We start from the raw sequence: 13,515 nt of genomic DNA on the forward strand, positions 1-13,515 counted from the left end.
ACGTCACTAAGTGCACCATCGCACGGTTTGTTTTGCTTCCTTTAGTCTTGGGATTGACTCTCCTAATTGACTGATTTACTGACTTCACCTACATATCGATTGGGTGTCTCCCGGACCCCTTCTGTGTGTTGTGGGTGAATATGTAGAGCAGGGATGGACAATCCTATTGGTGCAGTGATGGACAATCCTATTGGTGCAGTGATGGACAATCCTCTTGGTGCAGTGAATCTCTGCCCCAGTGGGTTCAGTCTATTGAAAGGTGTCTGAGTCACCAGAAGATAATGTGACCCGCTCAGTCACAAGGATGCGAGACGCTGGGTTTGCGAGCACCGCATCCTTAACTATGAGACAATAGGCAGGGCATCATCCCAACCGCAGACAAGGCTCACCCCCATTGTCCTCTTTGTATCGCTTCTTGTGTCTATAATTTCAGAAGTTACCTTCAACGAGGCCCGGCAAACCAAGCCCCTTCCGCAAGGTGTCGCCCCAATGCCACGTGAGATGACGTTCCCCGTGCCCAAGGGTGAGAAGTGGCACGACCTCTATGACTTCATTAGGTGAGCAGCCAAAGACCGGTTTGACAGCACCCTAGTTAATAGAACAAAGACAATCATGGGAAGGTGGGTAGTATTTGATAGTGTTTGTCAATAAAATATTAAAGTAGGTATAAATGGAGAGATACATGAAAAGAGAATTTCTGTTGCAAGCCATGTATAGGCCATGTCACCAGGAATGCTGCTTTCTAATCTCATGTGGTGAATCACTTATCTTTTAATCTACAGCGTGACCTTGTTTTTGCTTTAGTTTGAGTTCAGTTGTGTAAAGGAAAGTACAGTACTTAACCATTATACTGCTGCCACGCTGTTCCAGTCTCTAGAACCACAGATTTTCATATTCTGGAGTGAGTATGCCGAGTGTCATGTATTTACTTGTAGGTACCTTTTAGACAGGAATCTCCCAAAAGTCTCAGCCTGCTACATCATATACAGTAGCTTTGTACAATACACCAGCTTTACAATACGGAGCCAGGAACCAAGCTCAAAATGACTGTGAGTGAATTTGCTGGGTCTGTACCTTCTTTAATGTAATATATATGAAGTGGATGAGACTGTAGACAAGGAGTGAGCAGGGATACCTGCAGATGGAGACCTCACAAGTCTCATACTTAGATGCACTTTAGCCAGAAGAAGATACTTGGTCTCAAACATTTGTTTACGACCACTATGAGTAAGCCTCATGCTGGCCCATATAACACCCTGCAAAGTAAATGTACAGATGGCAGGCACAGGAGCTGGAAGATAGGAGACAGGTTGGTGGGCAGTTGGGAGGAGAGGGGAGAAGAATGAAGAGGTTCTAGGTAGATCTTGGAGTACTTAGGAGAAAAGAGGTGCATGAAAGAGGAGCATATAGGACAGTCTGTAAACAGTTGTGGATAGAGGTTCAGATTCCATAGCGCACACAAGTTAATTTTGGGGAGCACTGTTGAGATACTTTGGGACCTGAGGTTTGGGGTCACTCCCTGTTTCTATTCTCTCCAGGTTTCCCTCTGATGGCTCCAAGCTGCCTTATGATTCTATTCAGAAGGGGCATTCCATCGCCACAGCACCTGGTAAGAGATTAATGCTCTTGCTTCATCTAACCACCACTGGTCATGGGTCCTTATCACTGCTCCTTCTACTCACTGCTGCTTCCATCTAAAAGGCACAGGGAGGGCATGTTGTCTTAAATGGTGTTGGGGGGGAACAGTATGAAGGTTCTCCCCACCTGGGGAGAGTGCCCAGGGTGGGGGTACTTGGCCTGGGAGTGGGGCACCAGATGCGGGTGCTCGGCCTGGGAGGGGGCACCAGATGGGGGCGCTCATCCTTGGAGAGGACATGGGGTAATGAGATCTGAGGCTCGGGGAGGGAACAAGCTGATTAAGGTTCTGATGTGTGCATCCCAGGAGCCCCTACGCCTTCCAGTCCTGCTCGGGAACTGCCCCGTTCAGTCACCGTCAGCAAACCAGTGCAGGACCGAGTGTCTCTCATCCAGCAAATCACCAGCCCCAGACCGGTGAGAAGGCCGTGTGCACATTCCTTGCCTGTCTGTGCCACAAGGGGGATAGGGTAAGGCTATAACCCCATGTCTCCTCCTCTCTTCCCCTCTTTCAGATGCCTCGCCGTACACCCCTACGTGCACACTCCATCCCAGAGCATCACCTCTCTGTCTGCAGGACGGAGGAGCAACAAGAGCTTGGGGAGGATAACACCAAGCAAGTGGGGGAGGACAGGGGAATCCATGTGTACGCACACACAGGGCGCAAGCTCACCATCCACAGGCACAGCACCAACTCTGAGCAGGTGAGTGGTACAGGGTGCTCAGTGTTTCCAGGTGAGTGGTAATGGGTGCTCAGTGTTTCCAGGTGAGTGGTAATGGGTGCTCAGTGTTTCCAGGTGAGTGGTACAGGGTGCTCAGTGTTTCCAGGCGAGTGGTACAGGGTGCTCAGTGTTTCCAGGCGAGTGGTACAGGGTGCTCAGTGTTTCCAGGCGAGTGGTACAGGGTGCTCAGTGTTTCCAGGCGAGTGGTACAGGGTGCTCAGTGTTTCCAGGTGAGTGGTACAGGGTGCTCAGTGTTTCCAGGTGAGTGGCACAGGGTGCTCAGTGTTTCCAGGCGAGATGTCATCGGTGATGTGATCCATTTTCTTTTAATGTACATTAAGGATAGAGATCAGAAATAACAAAATAATCAGTGCAAATACGTAGCACTCAATATTAAATAATACTAGCAATATGATAAACAATTGTGCAAAAGCGTAATTGATATAATATTTTTGTATGTGCACACACATTTAGAATATAGAACTGAAAAACATGCAAATGGATGCTAGTACCTACTAAAACAAACCATTAAATCATTAGTTAATAGTGCGAACACAATACAGAGGAGAATGGTTTTCAATGGAGTCAGAGCAGCTTCTACAGGATCAACCCGATCCAATATCTATGAACAGAGAGGCGCATGCGCTGTAGAAAATGCACAGTTTAATTGCAGCAATGGGCTGTGTAAAGAGGTAAAAATAATAAAACAACTCGGGAGTCGGTATTAACCCAGATGCACCCATTGGCTGGATAGGAGGGGTTTCTATGGGAATGTACGAATAATATTCCTCAGAGAAGTCCAGAAACGCACAAAGTCTTATGTGTGGCCTCTACAAAGAGGCCTCTCGATCTTATCACAGAGACAGACTATTGTGTAAACGCCTCTAGGGCGGGACTCCAGTGAAGTCCATCAATTGGTCTCCCTAATTAGTGTTTTGCATAAAGGTTGTAGGCATATAACTCTCCTTTGATGCAAAAAAGACCTATATGGCGCCTACGATGACAATCTGAAATAGTACTTATCAGCAAAACAAACACATCCCATATGTGGAAAGTCCATCAAGGTCTGCTCAGCTGATCTGTTGGTTCTGAAGATTCTTTTTGAGATCTCATCCGATATCATCCATGGAAACGTGAATGATAAGAGATAACAAGAACAAACACTGATAGTGCATTACCTTCAAACAAGTGCTTTCAGGAGGCTAATATTAGCAGCAGCGCAGCTGAGAGCTGTGACGTCACCAGCAGAGCCGGGCAGGGGTATTTTTTTACAGTATTTTACCTTTTTTATTATTTATTTTATTTAAATATAACACCCTTTCAAAATGTATGTATAAAATAAATTCTGGGCGGATCAGTACCCCTCAAAATAACATCTACTAGGTGCATGACAAAACAGTATAAATGGTGTGGGGGAAAAAAGTCAACACTGAGATTTGCAAAACGTTATACAAATTTATTGCACCAAGAGTAAAAATAGTTGTTTTTTTTTAATTCTTGACACAATAAATTTGTATAAAGTTTTGCAAATCTGAGAGTGGACTTTTTTTTAAAATTTAAATGTAAAAATAGAATTCCACACATTCCTTCTGCTGCCCGGGTGCAACCTGCCTGAAATCTAGTAGGAGACAAAGAAGCAGGGACGCCGAGACTAGAATGCACAATATCGGTGGTATATTCAGAAATGTGTGTGTGTGTGTGTGTGTGTGTGTTTGTTACAAGTTGGTAAGAACAGGCACTACAGGTCTTTAGAAAAACAAGGTTTATTTAGAACAGATCAACGTTTCGATGTGAAATCTATTTGTAATAGAGAAACATCACATCATAATTTATCCTCTTGGACACTATAACTGGGCAGTGAACCCTCATTGAAAACCATCCATTTAAATATTGATGTGAATCTTTGTATGTTTTTCCTCTCAGGAAATTTGTGCTAAATCTGACAGACCAGAGACATTCTCGGCAGCGACTGACTGCAAGGTGAGTTTGGGTCAGGGAGAGACAGAGCCTTATGAAGGGACGGGAGATTTAGGGACCGCTTCTGGGCAACGCGGTTTTTTTTCATTCTAGAATCTCCTCCCGGATCCTATACTGAAGCTCAGGAGAATGATTGGCTTTGGAGGATGCACCTCGCGCTTTGTAAGTACACACAGCACCTTGTAGTAATCCCACCACCTGCTCTGCACACACAGTATCCTGTAATAATTGCCCCACCACCTGCTCTGCACACACAGTATCCTGTAATAATTGCCCCACCACCTGCTCTGCACACAGTGTCCTGTAAGAATTGCCCCACCACCTGCTCTGCACACACAGTATCCTGTAAGAATTGCCCCACCACCTCTGCTCACACAGCATTCTGTAGTAATTGCACCACTTTCTCTGCACATGCAGCATCCTATACTAATTACACCACCTTCTGTGCCAATATACACAACTCCTGTATACACGCACACCGTGTTCTTTAGCCGTCCCAGGTACCTATCTGCTCACACAAAATATCCCATAACATACCAGCGCTCTGTCTACACACACACTGCATCCTGTGCAGTGACAATATGCGATGCCTCCAGCGCTATGCAGACACAGACAATGCTATGCTGATCCCAGATCTTCTCCACTCACGCACTTACACTCACGCATTCACTCACACACAAAGAGTTCTCTACAAATCCCAGATCGCACTCTGTTCTCGACATCCTATACTGATCCTAGCACACACACTCTTTCAGGCTCTCTGGACACACACTGGCTGCTCAGTTGTGTATCCTTGTCACGCAGTCATTGTGGTTATGAAGGTTAAAACCGGAGAGCAGAGGTTTTTCTTGGGTCACACTGATAAGGTGAGTCAAATAGCATTCTTCTACTAATTCGTTTTAGTACCGTTGTAATAAAGTACTTGTCCAATTAAGAGGGGTGGAGCAGTGTAACAGTGCTTATGGTAAGGGGGGTTCATAAATTGGTAGATTTGTGGCTGGAGTAGGAGCTCCGTGTCCACGTCACTGCGTTGGATACTGCCTTTGATGCACGTGAACATGTACTCCAAAAATTAGATTGCAAGGTGTAGGGACTTCTTATGCCTGCAAAATCCTATTATGTACTCAGTTAGTAGTAGGGCTGCTGAGGGTAACGTGGCCATTGGGGGAGTTGCATGTAGTGGTTCATGAGCACTTTTTGTGTGTATTGCAGTGAGTTGTGTAATAGTCCTGACTGTGGCAAACATTGTAGTGTGGGTATGAGTCCTTGCACTTAAGCTATTGCATTGGCACTCTCCTTGTTACGCCAGGTATCCGCTCTTGCCTTTAACGGGAGCTGCACCTTGTTGGCCTCTGCACAGACGGGCTCCCTCAGCATGGTACGGCTATGGAACTTCCAGAAGGGCAGCTGTCTCGCCATGTTCAAAACTCATGCTCACTCAGTCTTGTACCTCAGGTACGGACAATTTCAGAGTGCAACATGTCTCGCAGCAGGTCCTCGGGCTAGTATGTATCTTCACAACAGGTTTCCAGCTTTTAGAACGTCTTTTCCCAGCAGGGCCTCCAGTTCTAGAATGTCATCACACCTCCCCTCCTCCCTTCCCCCCCATAGCTCTAGAATGTGTTCAGTCATCCCCTCTCTGCCACCCCACCCCCATCTCCCCCAACGCTAGAATGTCTCCTCCTGGCCATCCTCTCCCACCCAGCTCCAGAATATCTCCCCGCAGTCATCCCACCCAGCTCCAGAATGTCTCCGGCAGCAGGAGAGCATGCCATCAAGGTTTGGAGCGAAGGGTGACTTGCTTTGAAGAGTATTTTATGAGGGAGTGTTCAGAGCTTTAAGGTGCCACCGCATAATAACATAAGGACCCACATGTAGCCTTTTAGAACAATATCTCCCCATAGCCTTCAAGTGACTTGTTATAGGATCATCTTCTTGCTGCCAGGCCCCATTCTCCCTCCCATTCTCCCTCCTTTAAGAGTCATTGTGGGGCGTTTTGTAAAACCTCTCTCTCTCTTTGCAGCTTCTCACACAGCAGCTCTGTTTTGTGTGGCGTTGGGAAGGACGGACATGGAAAGACTGTGAGTACCACCAAGGGTCCATATCGGTTTATCAATAACGTTTGTATGCCATAGCTGGCATCAAATACCTTATTGCAACAATTTTGTAATGTCACAGCGGTACAATGCTTTTAGGAGTACAACTGTAACATCCTATTTTTCTGTTGGAATGTAACTCTCTCAGTCCCGCCCTCCTTTCTCTCCCTCCCCCCTCCTTTCTCTCCCTCCCCCCTCCTTTCTCTCCCTCCCCCCTCCTTTCTCTCTCTCCCCCCCTCCTTTCGCTCTCTCCCCCCCTCCTTTCGCTCTCTCTTCCCCTCCTTTTGCTCTCTGTTCCCCCCTCCTTTCGCTCTCTCTTCCCCCCTCCTTTCGCTCTCTCTTCCCCCCTCCTTTCGCTCTCTCCCCCCCTCCTTTCGCTCTCTCCCCCCCTCCTTTCGCTCTCTCCCCCCTCCTTTCGCTCTCTCCCCCCCTCCTTTCGCTCTCTCCCCCCTCCTTTCGCTCTCTCCCCCCTCCTTTCGCTCTCTCCCCCCCTCTTTTCGCTCTCTTCCCCCCCTCTTTTCGCTCTCTTCCCCCCCTCTTTTCGCTCTCTTCCCCCCCTCTTTTCGCTCTCTCCCCCCCTCTTTTCGCTCTCTCCCCCCCTCTTTTCGCTCTCTCCCCCCCTCTTTTCGCTCTCTCCCCCCCTCTTTTCGCTCTCTCCCCCCCTCCTTTCGCTCTCTCCCCCCCTCCTTTCGCTCTCTCCCCCCCTCCTTTCGCTCTCTCCCCCCCTCCTTTCGCTCTCTCCCCAACTCCTTTCGCTCTCTCCCCAACTCCTTTCGCTCTCTCCCCAACTCCTTTCGCTCTCTCCCCAACTCCTTTCGCTCTCTCCCCAACTCCTTTCGCTCTCTCCCCAACTCCTTTCGCTCTCTCCCCAACTCCTTTCGCTCTCTCCCCAACTCCTTTCGCTCTCTCCCCCCCTCCTTTCGCTCTCTCCCCAACTCCTTTCGCTCTCTCCCCCCCTCCTTTCGCTCTCTCCCCCCCTCCTTTCGCTCTCTCCCCCCCTCCTTTCGCTCTCTCCCCCCCTCCTTTCGCTCTCTCCCCCCCCTCCTTTCGCGCTCTGTCCCCCCCTCCTTTCGCTCTCTGTCCCCCCCTCCTTTCGCTCTCTGTCCCCCCCTCCTTTCGCTCTCTCTCCCCCCTCCTCCATTCGCTCTCTCTCTCTCTCTCTCTCTCCTCCATTCCCTCTCTCTCTCTCTCTCTCTCTCCTCCATTCCCTCTCTCTCTCTCTCTCTCTCTCCTCCATTCCCTCTCTCTCTCTCTCTCTCCTCCATCCTCTCTCTCTCTCTCTCTCTCTCTCTCTCTCTCTCTCTCTCTCTCTCTCTCTCTCTCTCTCCTCTCGCTTCTTTCCTCTCGCTTCTTTCCTCTCGCTTCTTTCCTCTCGCTTCTTTCCTCTCGCTTCTTTCCTCTCGCTTCTTTCCTCTCTCTCCTTTTGCTCTCACTCCACCTCCCCCATCTCCCACCGGGGGTCATGAATGAAGATGTACCTCCTTCTCTTTATTACTCACCTGACAAGGAAGAATAGGCAAGGGGTGGGGTAAACGGGATACCCCAGTCCTTGGTGGTACAGAAGCAGTGAGGTAATTAATTGTATTAACACAAACACTTGTAGTAGAGTGAAGGTGTGTGTGCTTTGGCTGTTGCCTTTACAGATGGTGGTGGTGTGGAACACATCTCAGGCTGGCCGTGGTGGGGAAGTGGTAGTCTTGGCGAAGGCTCACACAGACGTGGACATCCAGACCATGAAGATAGCATTCTTTGATGACACCAGGTAAGAAAATACTTTTATTTTTAGAGTGCCAAAACGAAGCCTGCCCATCATTTCACAAGGCCTATGAAGCGTCACACTACCATTAAGAACATCCAGACCCTGAATATCAGCCCCCAAACCAGGAAGCCACTTTAATGTGGGACATGCTGTTTTTGCTTTGAGGACATGTGCGCCCCCACTCTCTAGAATGTCAGACTTCTTCTTCAGTCCCAGGTGAAGCATATCGCACGATGTAGTGTCTTTGTTTCTTTTCTCATATGGAGATACCTGCGCTCCCCAAACTTTCCGCTCTATGAAGCATGTGCCTGGGAGTATTAATAAGCCACACGCTAGCATTTTGGAAATGTCAGTAGGAGTCTTCCATGTCCGTGCCATATTTGTGTGTAGAAAGATGGTGCCAAGAGCAATCCTGCGTTCTGACTTCCTGGATGTGCCAGCAGGAGGCTTGTACGCCAATGTCTGTGCAATGCCAGGAGGAGACATATATGCCAATATCCTGGCATTGCCAGGTAGAAGATTCCATGCTAATCGTCTTCCATTCCTGGCATTGGGTAGCTTGCGTGCCAGCAGTTTTCCTGCTAAGTGCCTGTCACCTCTCTTCACAGGATGGTCTCCTGTGGCAGGGACAACGTGCGTCTGTGGCGGGTACGCAGTGGGGCTTTGCGTTCCTGCCCAGTTAATTTGGGGGAGTACCACACTCTGGAATTTACAGACCTGGCATTTGAGGCTGGGTACAGCCCTGATAGAGAGCCTGAGGACCGAACACTGTAAGTACCCTCTGCGTACATGCTTCGGGGGGGCATCTTAACGCCTTCGCTGCCACAGTGGCCATAAACGCATTGCTTTTCAATGCGTTGCTGCCCCATCTATCAGCAAAGGGGTTAACTTAATATCTATAGATCGTATTAAAGTATTGCAAGCCAGGGGAGTTTTACATTTCATTGCCTCTTTCTTTATCCATTCTGCTTTTTCTCCCTCTGTTTTTTCTCATTCTTCTCTCTCTCCCCCTCTCCCCGTATTTCTTTCCCTGTTTTGTTTCCTGCTCTCTCCCACTTTCTCGTTTTTTTTTTTGTTCTCTCCCTCCCCTTTCTCGCTCTCTTCTCACCCTGTTCTCTGCCCCGTTTCCCTCAGCTACGTGTGCAGCCGCAGCGGACATATCCTGGAAATAGATTACAAGAACGTTGTTCTCAAAAACGTGCGCCGTCTGCAGCCAAGTCAGTGCACACACAGCGAGCGCCGGGAGAAACAGACATTCACTTCAGGTGTGCCAAACATAACGTTTCTCATTGAGGCCAAATAGTTCTACCTTCGACTTGTCTGTCCAGAGAACATTGTTCCTGAAGTGTTGTGGACCATCTATGGGCTCTTTGGCAAACTTCAGACGGGCAGCAATGTTTTTATTTTTTAGAGACATGGTTTCCTCCTGGCTATCCTTCCATGAACACCATTCTTGTTCAGTCTTTTTCTGATGGTTGAGTGACATTAGCCTAGGCGAGAGTGGCCTGCAGACCCTTGGAAGTAGTACCCTGGGGTTCTTTGTTACGCCCTGGTTGGTTTGCTGGCTTGTTCTTGGGGAGATTTTAGTAGGACGACCGCGCCAGGGTAGAGTGACTGTGGTCTTAAACTTGCTCCATTGTCTGGCAGTGGATTCGTGGAGCCCCAAATCCTCACAAATAGTTGTGTTACCCTTTCTAGACTGAACATGAATGACTGCTTTTCTGAGGTCCTCAGAGACTTCTTTTGATCGTGGCATGACGTGTTTCCACACACACATATGGTGAAAACTAAACTCACAAAGTTTCTGATCTTTTAGATAGGGTGGAGCCTCCCCAACTCACCCCTGAAGGTCTACCTAATTATTTGAACACCTGATTCTAATTATCCCCTTTAATTTAGTTGATAAAACCAGGGTTTCACTTACTTTTGCACATACCCTGACTCTTAATTACTCATTGTTTGTCTAATTAATACATCATTTTGTTTAAAAAGACATGGAATTGGTTTATATAAACCCTATTTGAAATGAAGAAAAAAAAGTTTTGATTCAAGAAGGTTATTATGGCAAAAACTATGGAATTTCCGTAATTATCATTGGGGTTCGCAAACTTTTTCTCGCCACTGTGTATCTTTACTCATACACTAGGTCACTCAGTCCTGAGGTGACAAACACTTATCCTTGCACCTATCGACTGAATCATCCAGTCCAAGGGGTAACCAGCTTTGTACCCCTGCAGCTGCTCCCACATCATCCAGTCCTTGAGGTGTCGTGCTGTTCAATCATCCACTGTCAACAACTGAGCCACTGGTTGAGCCACCTGTGCTGATGCTGGGATATCCTGAAAACCTGACCTGTTTGGGGTGTCTTGAGGACTGGAGTTGAGAACCCCTGCACTATGCAATATGATCCTAGCGTTCTTTGCACTCATCCTGAAGTCGCCCAGTCCTAAAGTTGCCAACAATGGCTCTATCTCATGCAGCCCTAGGGGTGGCAAGCTTTGTAGCCGTGAGCCGTTGTGTATACAAAAATCATGTGGAAGGGTCAGAAGTATACTGTAACGTAATTGTATATCTAAACATAATTATAGATGCATACAAAACGTTGAAGTACGGTCATTTTTAACATATGTACCATATACAGTATTTGTATCACTTTAGCTACACTGGGAATTTCAGTGTGAAAAAATACACTTGGCTGCTTAAGCAACTGCACTGAAATTTAGCAGGGACAGCTAGTCCAAGGGCCACTCCAAAACTCTTCCGGGGTACGATTAAACCCCAGGTGCCGCTAGTTGAAGAGCCCTGCCTTAGCTGACAAAGAGCCTTGTAACAATGGGGAATGTAGGACTTTGCTTGTGTGTTACAAGCTTTGGAGGGGTTGTCCAACTTCATTGCAGGTCCCTGTGGCATCAGAAAGGTTAAATCCTCCTCCGATAATGGTAACCTTTTTACGCCCCCCCCCCGTTCTAGGCCCTGGCATCGCCATTAACAACCTCAGCATCTCTGACACCTTCTGTGCTACCGGCTCTGAAGACGGCTACCTGCGACTTTGGCCCCTTGACTTCTCCGGGGTCTTCCTGGAGGCGGGTGAGTTGCTGGCTCTGTGTATTGGTATCTTTAGCTCTTCCTGTGTCCCTCATCTTATTTTGTGCGTTTGTTTCCCATGCCTTACTGTTCCTGTGGGGAACTGTGCGTGTAATGTCTTGATGGTTGCCTCTCATCTATCAATGTCTGTCTGAATATAATTATTCTCCCTCTTGCATTGTTGCTGATTTTCTCTCCTTGTTGCTGATTTTATTTAATGTATACATCCGACTGCCCACAAGTTTATCGAATTGTCTTTTTTTCCATCTCTGTGGTTGTATCGCTGTTTGTGAATAATTTGTCTGTCTTTAATGCCTGACTCTTTCCACTCTGTAGGATTTACCTCTCTCTTTCTGCTCCACCTAGGTGCCCCATTGTCTGCGTCTCTGTAGCGTTCTCAGATCCCAAACCTCTATCTTTTTCTCTTGTGTACTGTATCTCCTCTATTGTGTTTTTCTACTTAAACATTTAGAGGGAAAATCCTGCCCCACCTCTTTCTTTCCCTCTCTTTCCCCCCCCCATCAATTTCTCTACCCCCTCCGTCTCTTCCTGCCCCTCTTTATCTCTCTTCCCTCTCCCATCTCTACTCTCTCTCTCTCCCCATCTCTTTCTCTGTTTTCCTTTTATTCTCTTATTGCACCAGGTTATTGACCAATATTTCCTTTTAACATCTAACTCCTTTTGTAATATATTCCCCCTTTTCTGGGTATGTCTGCCTCTCTCATCTGTTTGTCTCTCCTGTAAGCTGTGTCTGTGTTTATAGCTCTATGGCCCCTTCTTAATATGCTGTGAAGCAACTGCTGCGCTGCAGAAAATGGAAGTCCTATTCATTTGCATGGGAGCCTTTGCATGTGAGCCTATGTAACGTGGATCTCTGTTTCCTGTGTATGCAGAACACGAGGGTCCCGTAAGCTGTGTGTCTATTAGTCCTGAAGGTCTACGTGTCCTGTCCTGCACCACGAGTGGAGAGCTGGGAGTCCTAGACGTACCCTCCCGAGGCTACAACACACTTATGCGCTCTCACACAGACTCCTTACTCGCCTTTTCCACCCACCCCTCCCGCCCACAGATCGCCACCGTCTCCAGCGACAACACCATCCGAATCTGGGATATGAGCTCCCTACAGCAGGTAACGATGGGCGTCACAGGGACAGATGTCCACCCACTCCGGCAGAGGCAGGGACTGTGCCACCTAACTAATGGGTGATTCTCCACCACCTTCCATTACATTCCGACTCCGTTATCTTATGTCATAATCTCACATCACATTATGAAGTCGCAATGTCATGGTAACGGAGGGACTAAAGGGACCTGTGTTCCATCCAGTCTGTACTTCCACCCGAGGGTAACGTAGACAGAAGGAACCCATGGTGCATCCAGCCTGTGCTTCTACATTGGGGTGACAGAGACTAAATGTTTCTATAGACCTCAAGCTGTCCCTTTGTTGACATGTCAAGCCATGTATGGCTCATTTTGCCTGCTCTTGGGATGACACAGAAGGATTTATGACCCATCATCTCTGTGACAAGCAGTGTTAACAGACTTTTTTATGGTTTATCAGATCGGTCTTTATGGTGACATGAACTGTAGTGAACCGTCAAGTCTGTCCATAGGATGACACTGACACAAGGGACTGAAGCTCATCAGGTTTATCTGTAGGATGACACAAAAGACACCTGTTGGTTATCACGTCTGTCTTTAGGGTGACAGCTCTGTCAATAAAGATGACACACAGAGGGGGCCTCAATTGCTCTTAGGATGACAATGAAGTGATCTGTGACCCATTAGGTCTGTCTTGAGGGTACCACAGAGTTTGAAGAGCCTTATCATCAGATCTGTGTTTAGGGTGATGTGAACTTAAGGGACAAACCTATTTTTCTTATTCCCTCTGCAGTTGTACGACTTCACAGCTAATGAGGAGACTCCATGTGCTGTGACCTTTCACCCTGTGCGTCAGGCACTCGCCTGCGGGTTCAGCAGTGGGGTGGTGAGGTTTTTCGATGTAACGGCTACAGCCCTGCAGGCAGAACACAAGTAAGCGCAGCGTCCGTGTGTATAATAAAAGCACAGCGGGTACACTTGCGGTAAATGAAGGGGATTGTATCATCGGTGGTTGCGCCTAGCAGCATCATGGGGTCACTGTCAACCTCCTCAGCAATGCGCCAAGTGTACATAGGCTCCCATTCAAATGAATAGGATTAACACTTTAATGGTAGCCAAACTCCTATTGCCTTGTCATGCC

At 47.8% G+C, this 13,515-nt stretch overlaps 1 protein-coding gene across 6 annotated transcripts in view; it reads left to right on the forward strand.

Annotated features, from left to right (window-relative positions):
- Positions 1 to 13,515, forward strand: part of WDR90 (WD repeat domain 90) — a 41,531-nt gene that overhangs the window by 7,925 nt on the left and 20,091 nt on the right. For 5 of the 6 annotated variants that reach the window (XM_075566193.1, XM_075566196.1, XM_075566194.1 and 2 more), the window contains exons 6-20: positions 434 to 557; positions 1,539 to 1,609; positions 1,943 to 2,052; positions 2,151 to 2,339; positions 4,281 to 4,337; positions 4,428 to 4,496; positions 5,090 to 5,200; positions 5,644 to 5,789; positions 6,358 to 6,415; positions 8,074 to 8,192; positions 8,798 to 8,959; positions 9,324 to 9,454; positions 11,160 to 11,276; positions 12,167 to 12,402; positions 13,168 to 13,307. In XM_075566193.1, the coding sequence (XP_075422308.1) occupies positions 434 to 557; positions 1,539 to 1,609; positions 1,943 to 2,052; positions 2,151 to 2,339; positions 4,281 to 4,337; positions 4,428 to 4,496; positions 5,090 to 5,200; positions 5,644 to 5,789; positions 6,358 to 6,415; positions 8,074 to 8,192; positions 8,798 to 8,959; positions 9,324 to 9,454; positions 11,160 to 11,276; positions 12,167 to 12,402; positions 13,168 to 13,307 (1,840 nt within the window). The remainder of the gene's footprint in view (positions 1 to 433; positions 558 to 1,538; positions 1,610 to 1,942; positions 2,053 to 2,150; positions 2,340 to 4,280; positions 4,338 to 4,427; positions 4,497 to 5,089; positions 5,201 to 5,643; positions 5,790 to 6,357; positions 6,416 to 8,073; positions 8,193 to 8,797; positions 8,960 to 9,323; positions 9,455 to 11,159; positions 11,277 to 12,166; positions 12,403 to 13,167; positions 13,308 to 13,515) is intronic. The other variant, XM_075566195.1, reaches the window with a different exon arrangement.

This window comes from Ascaphus truei, chromosome 11 (assembly GCF_040206685.1).
Source record: "Ascaphus truei isolate aAscTru1 chromosome 11, aAscTru1.hap1, whole genome shotgun sequence".
NCBI lineage: Eukaryota > Metazoa > Chordata > Amphibia > Anura > Ascaphidae > Ascaphus > Ascaphus truei.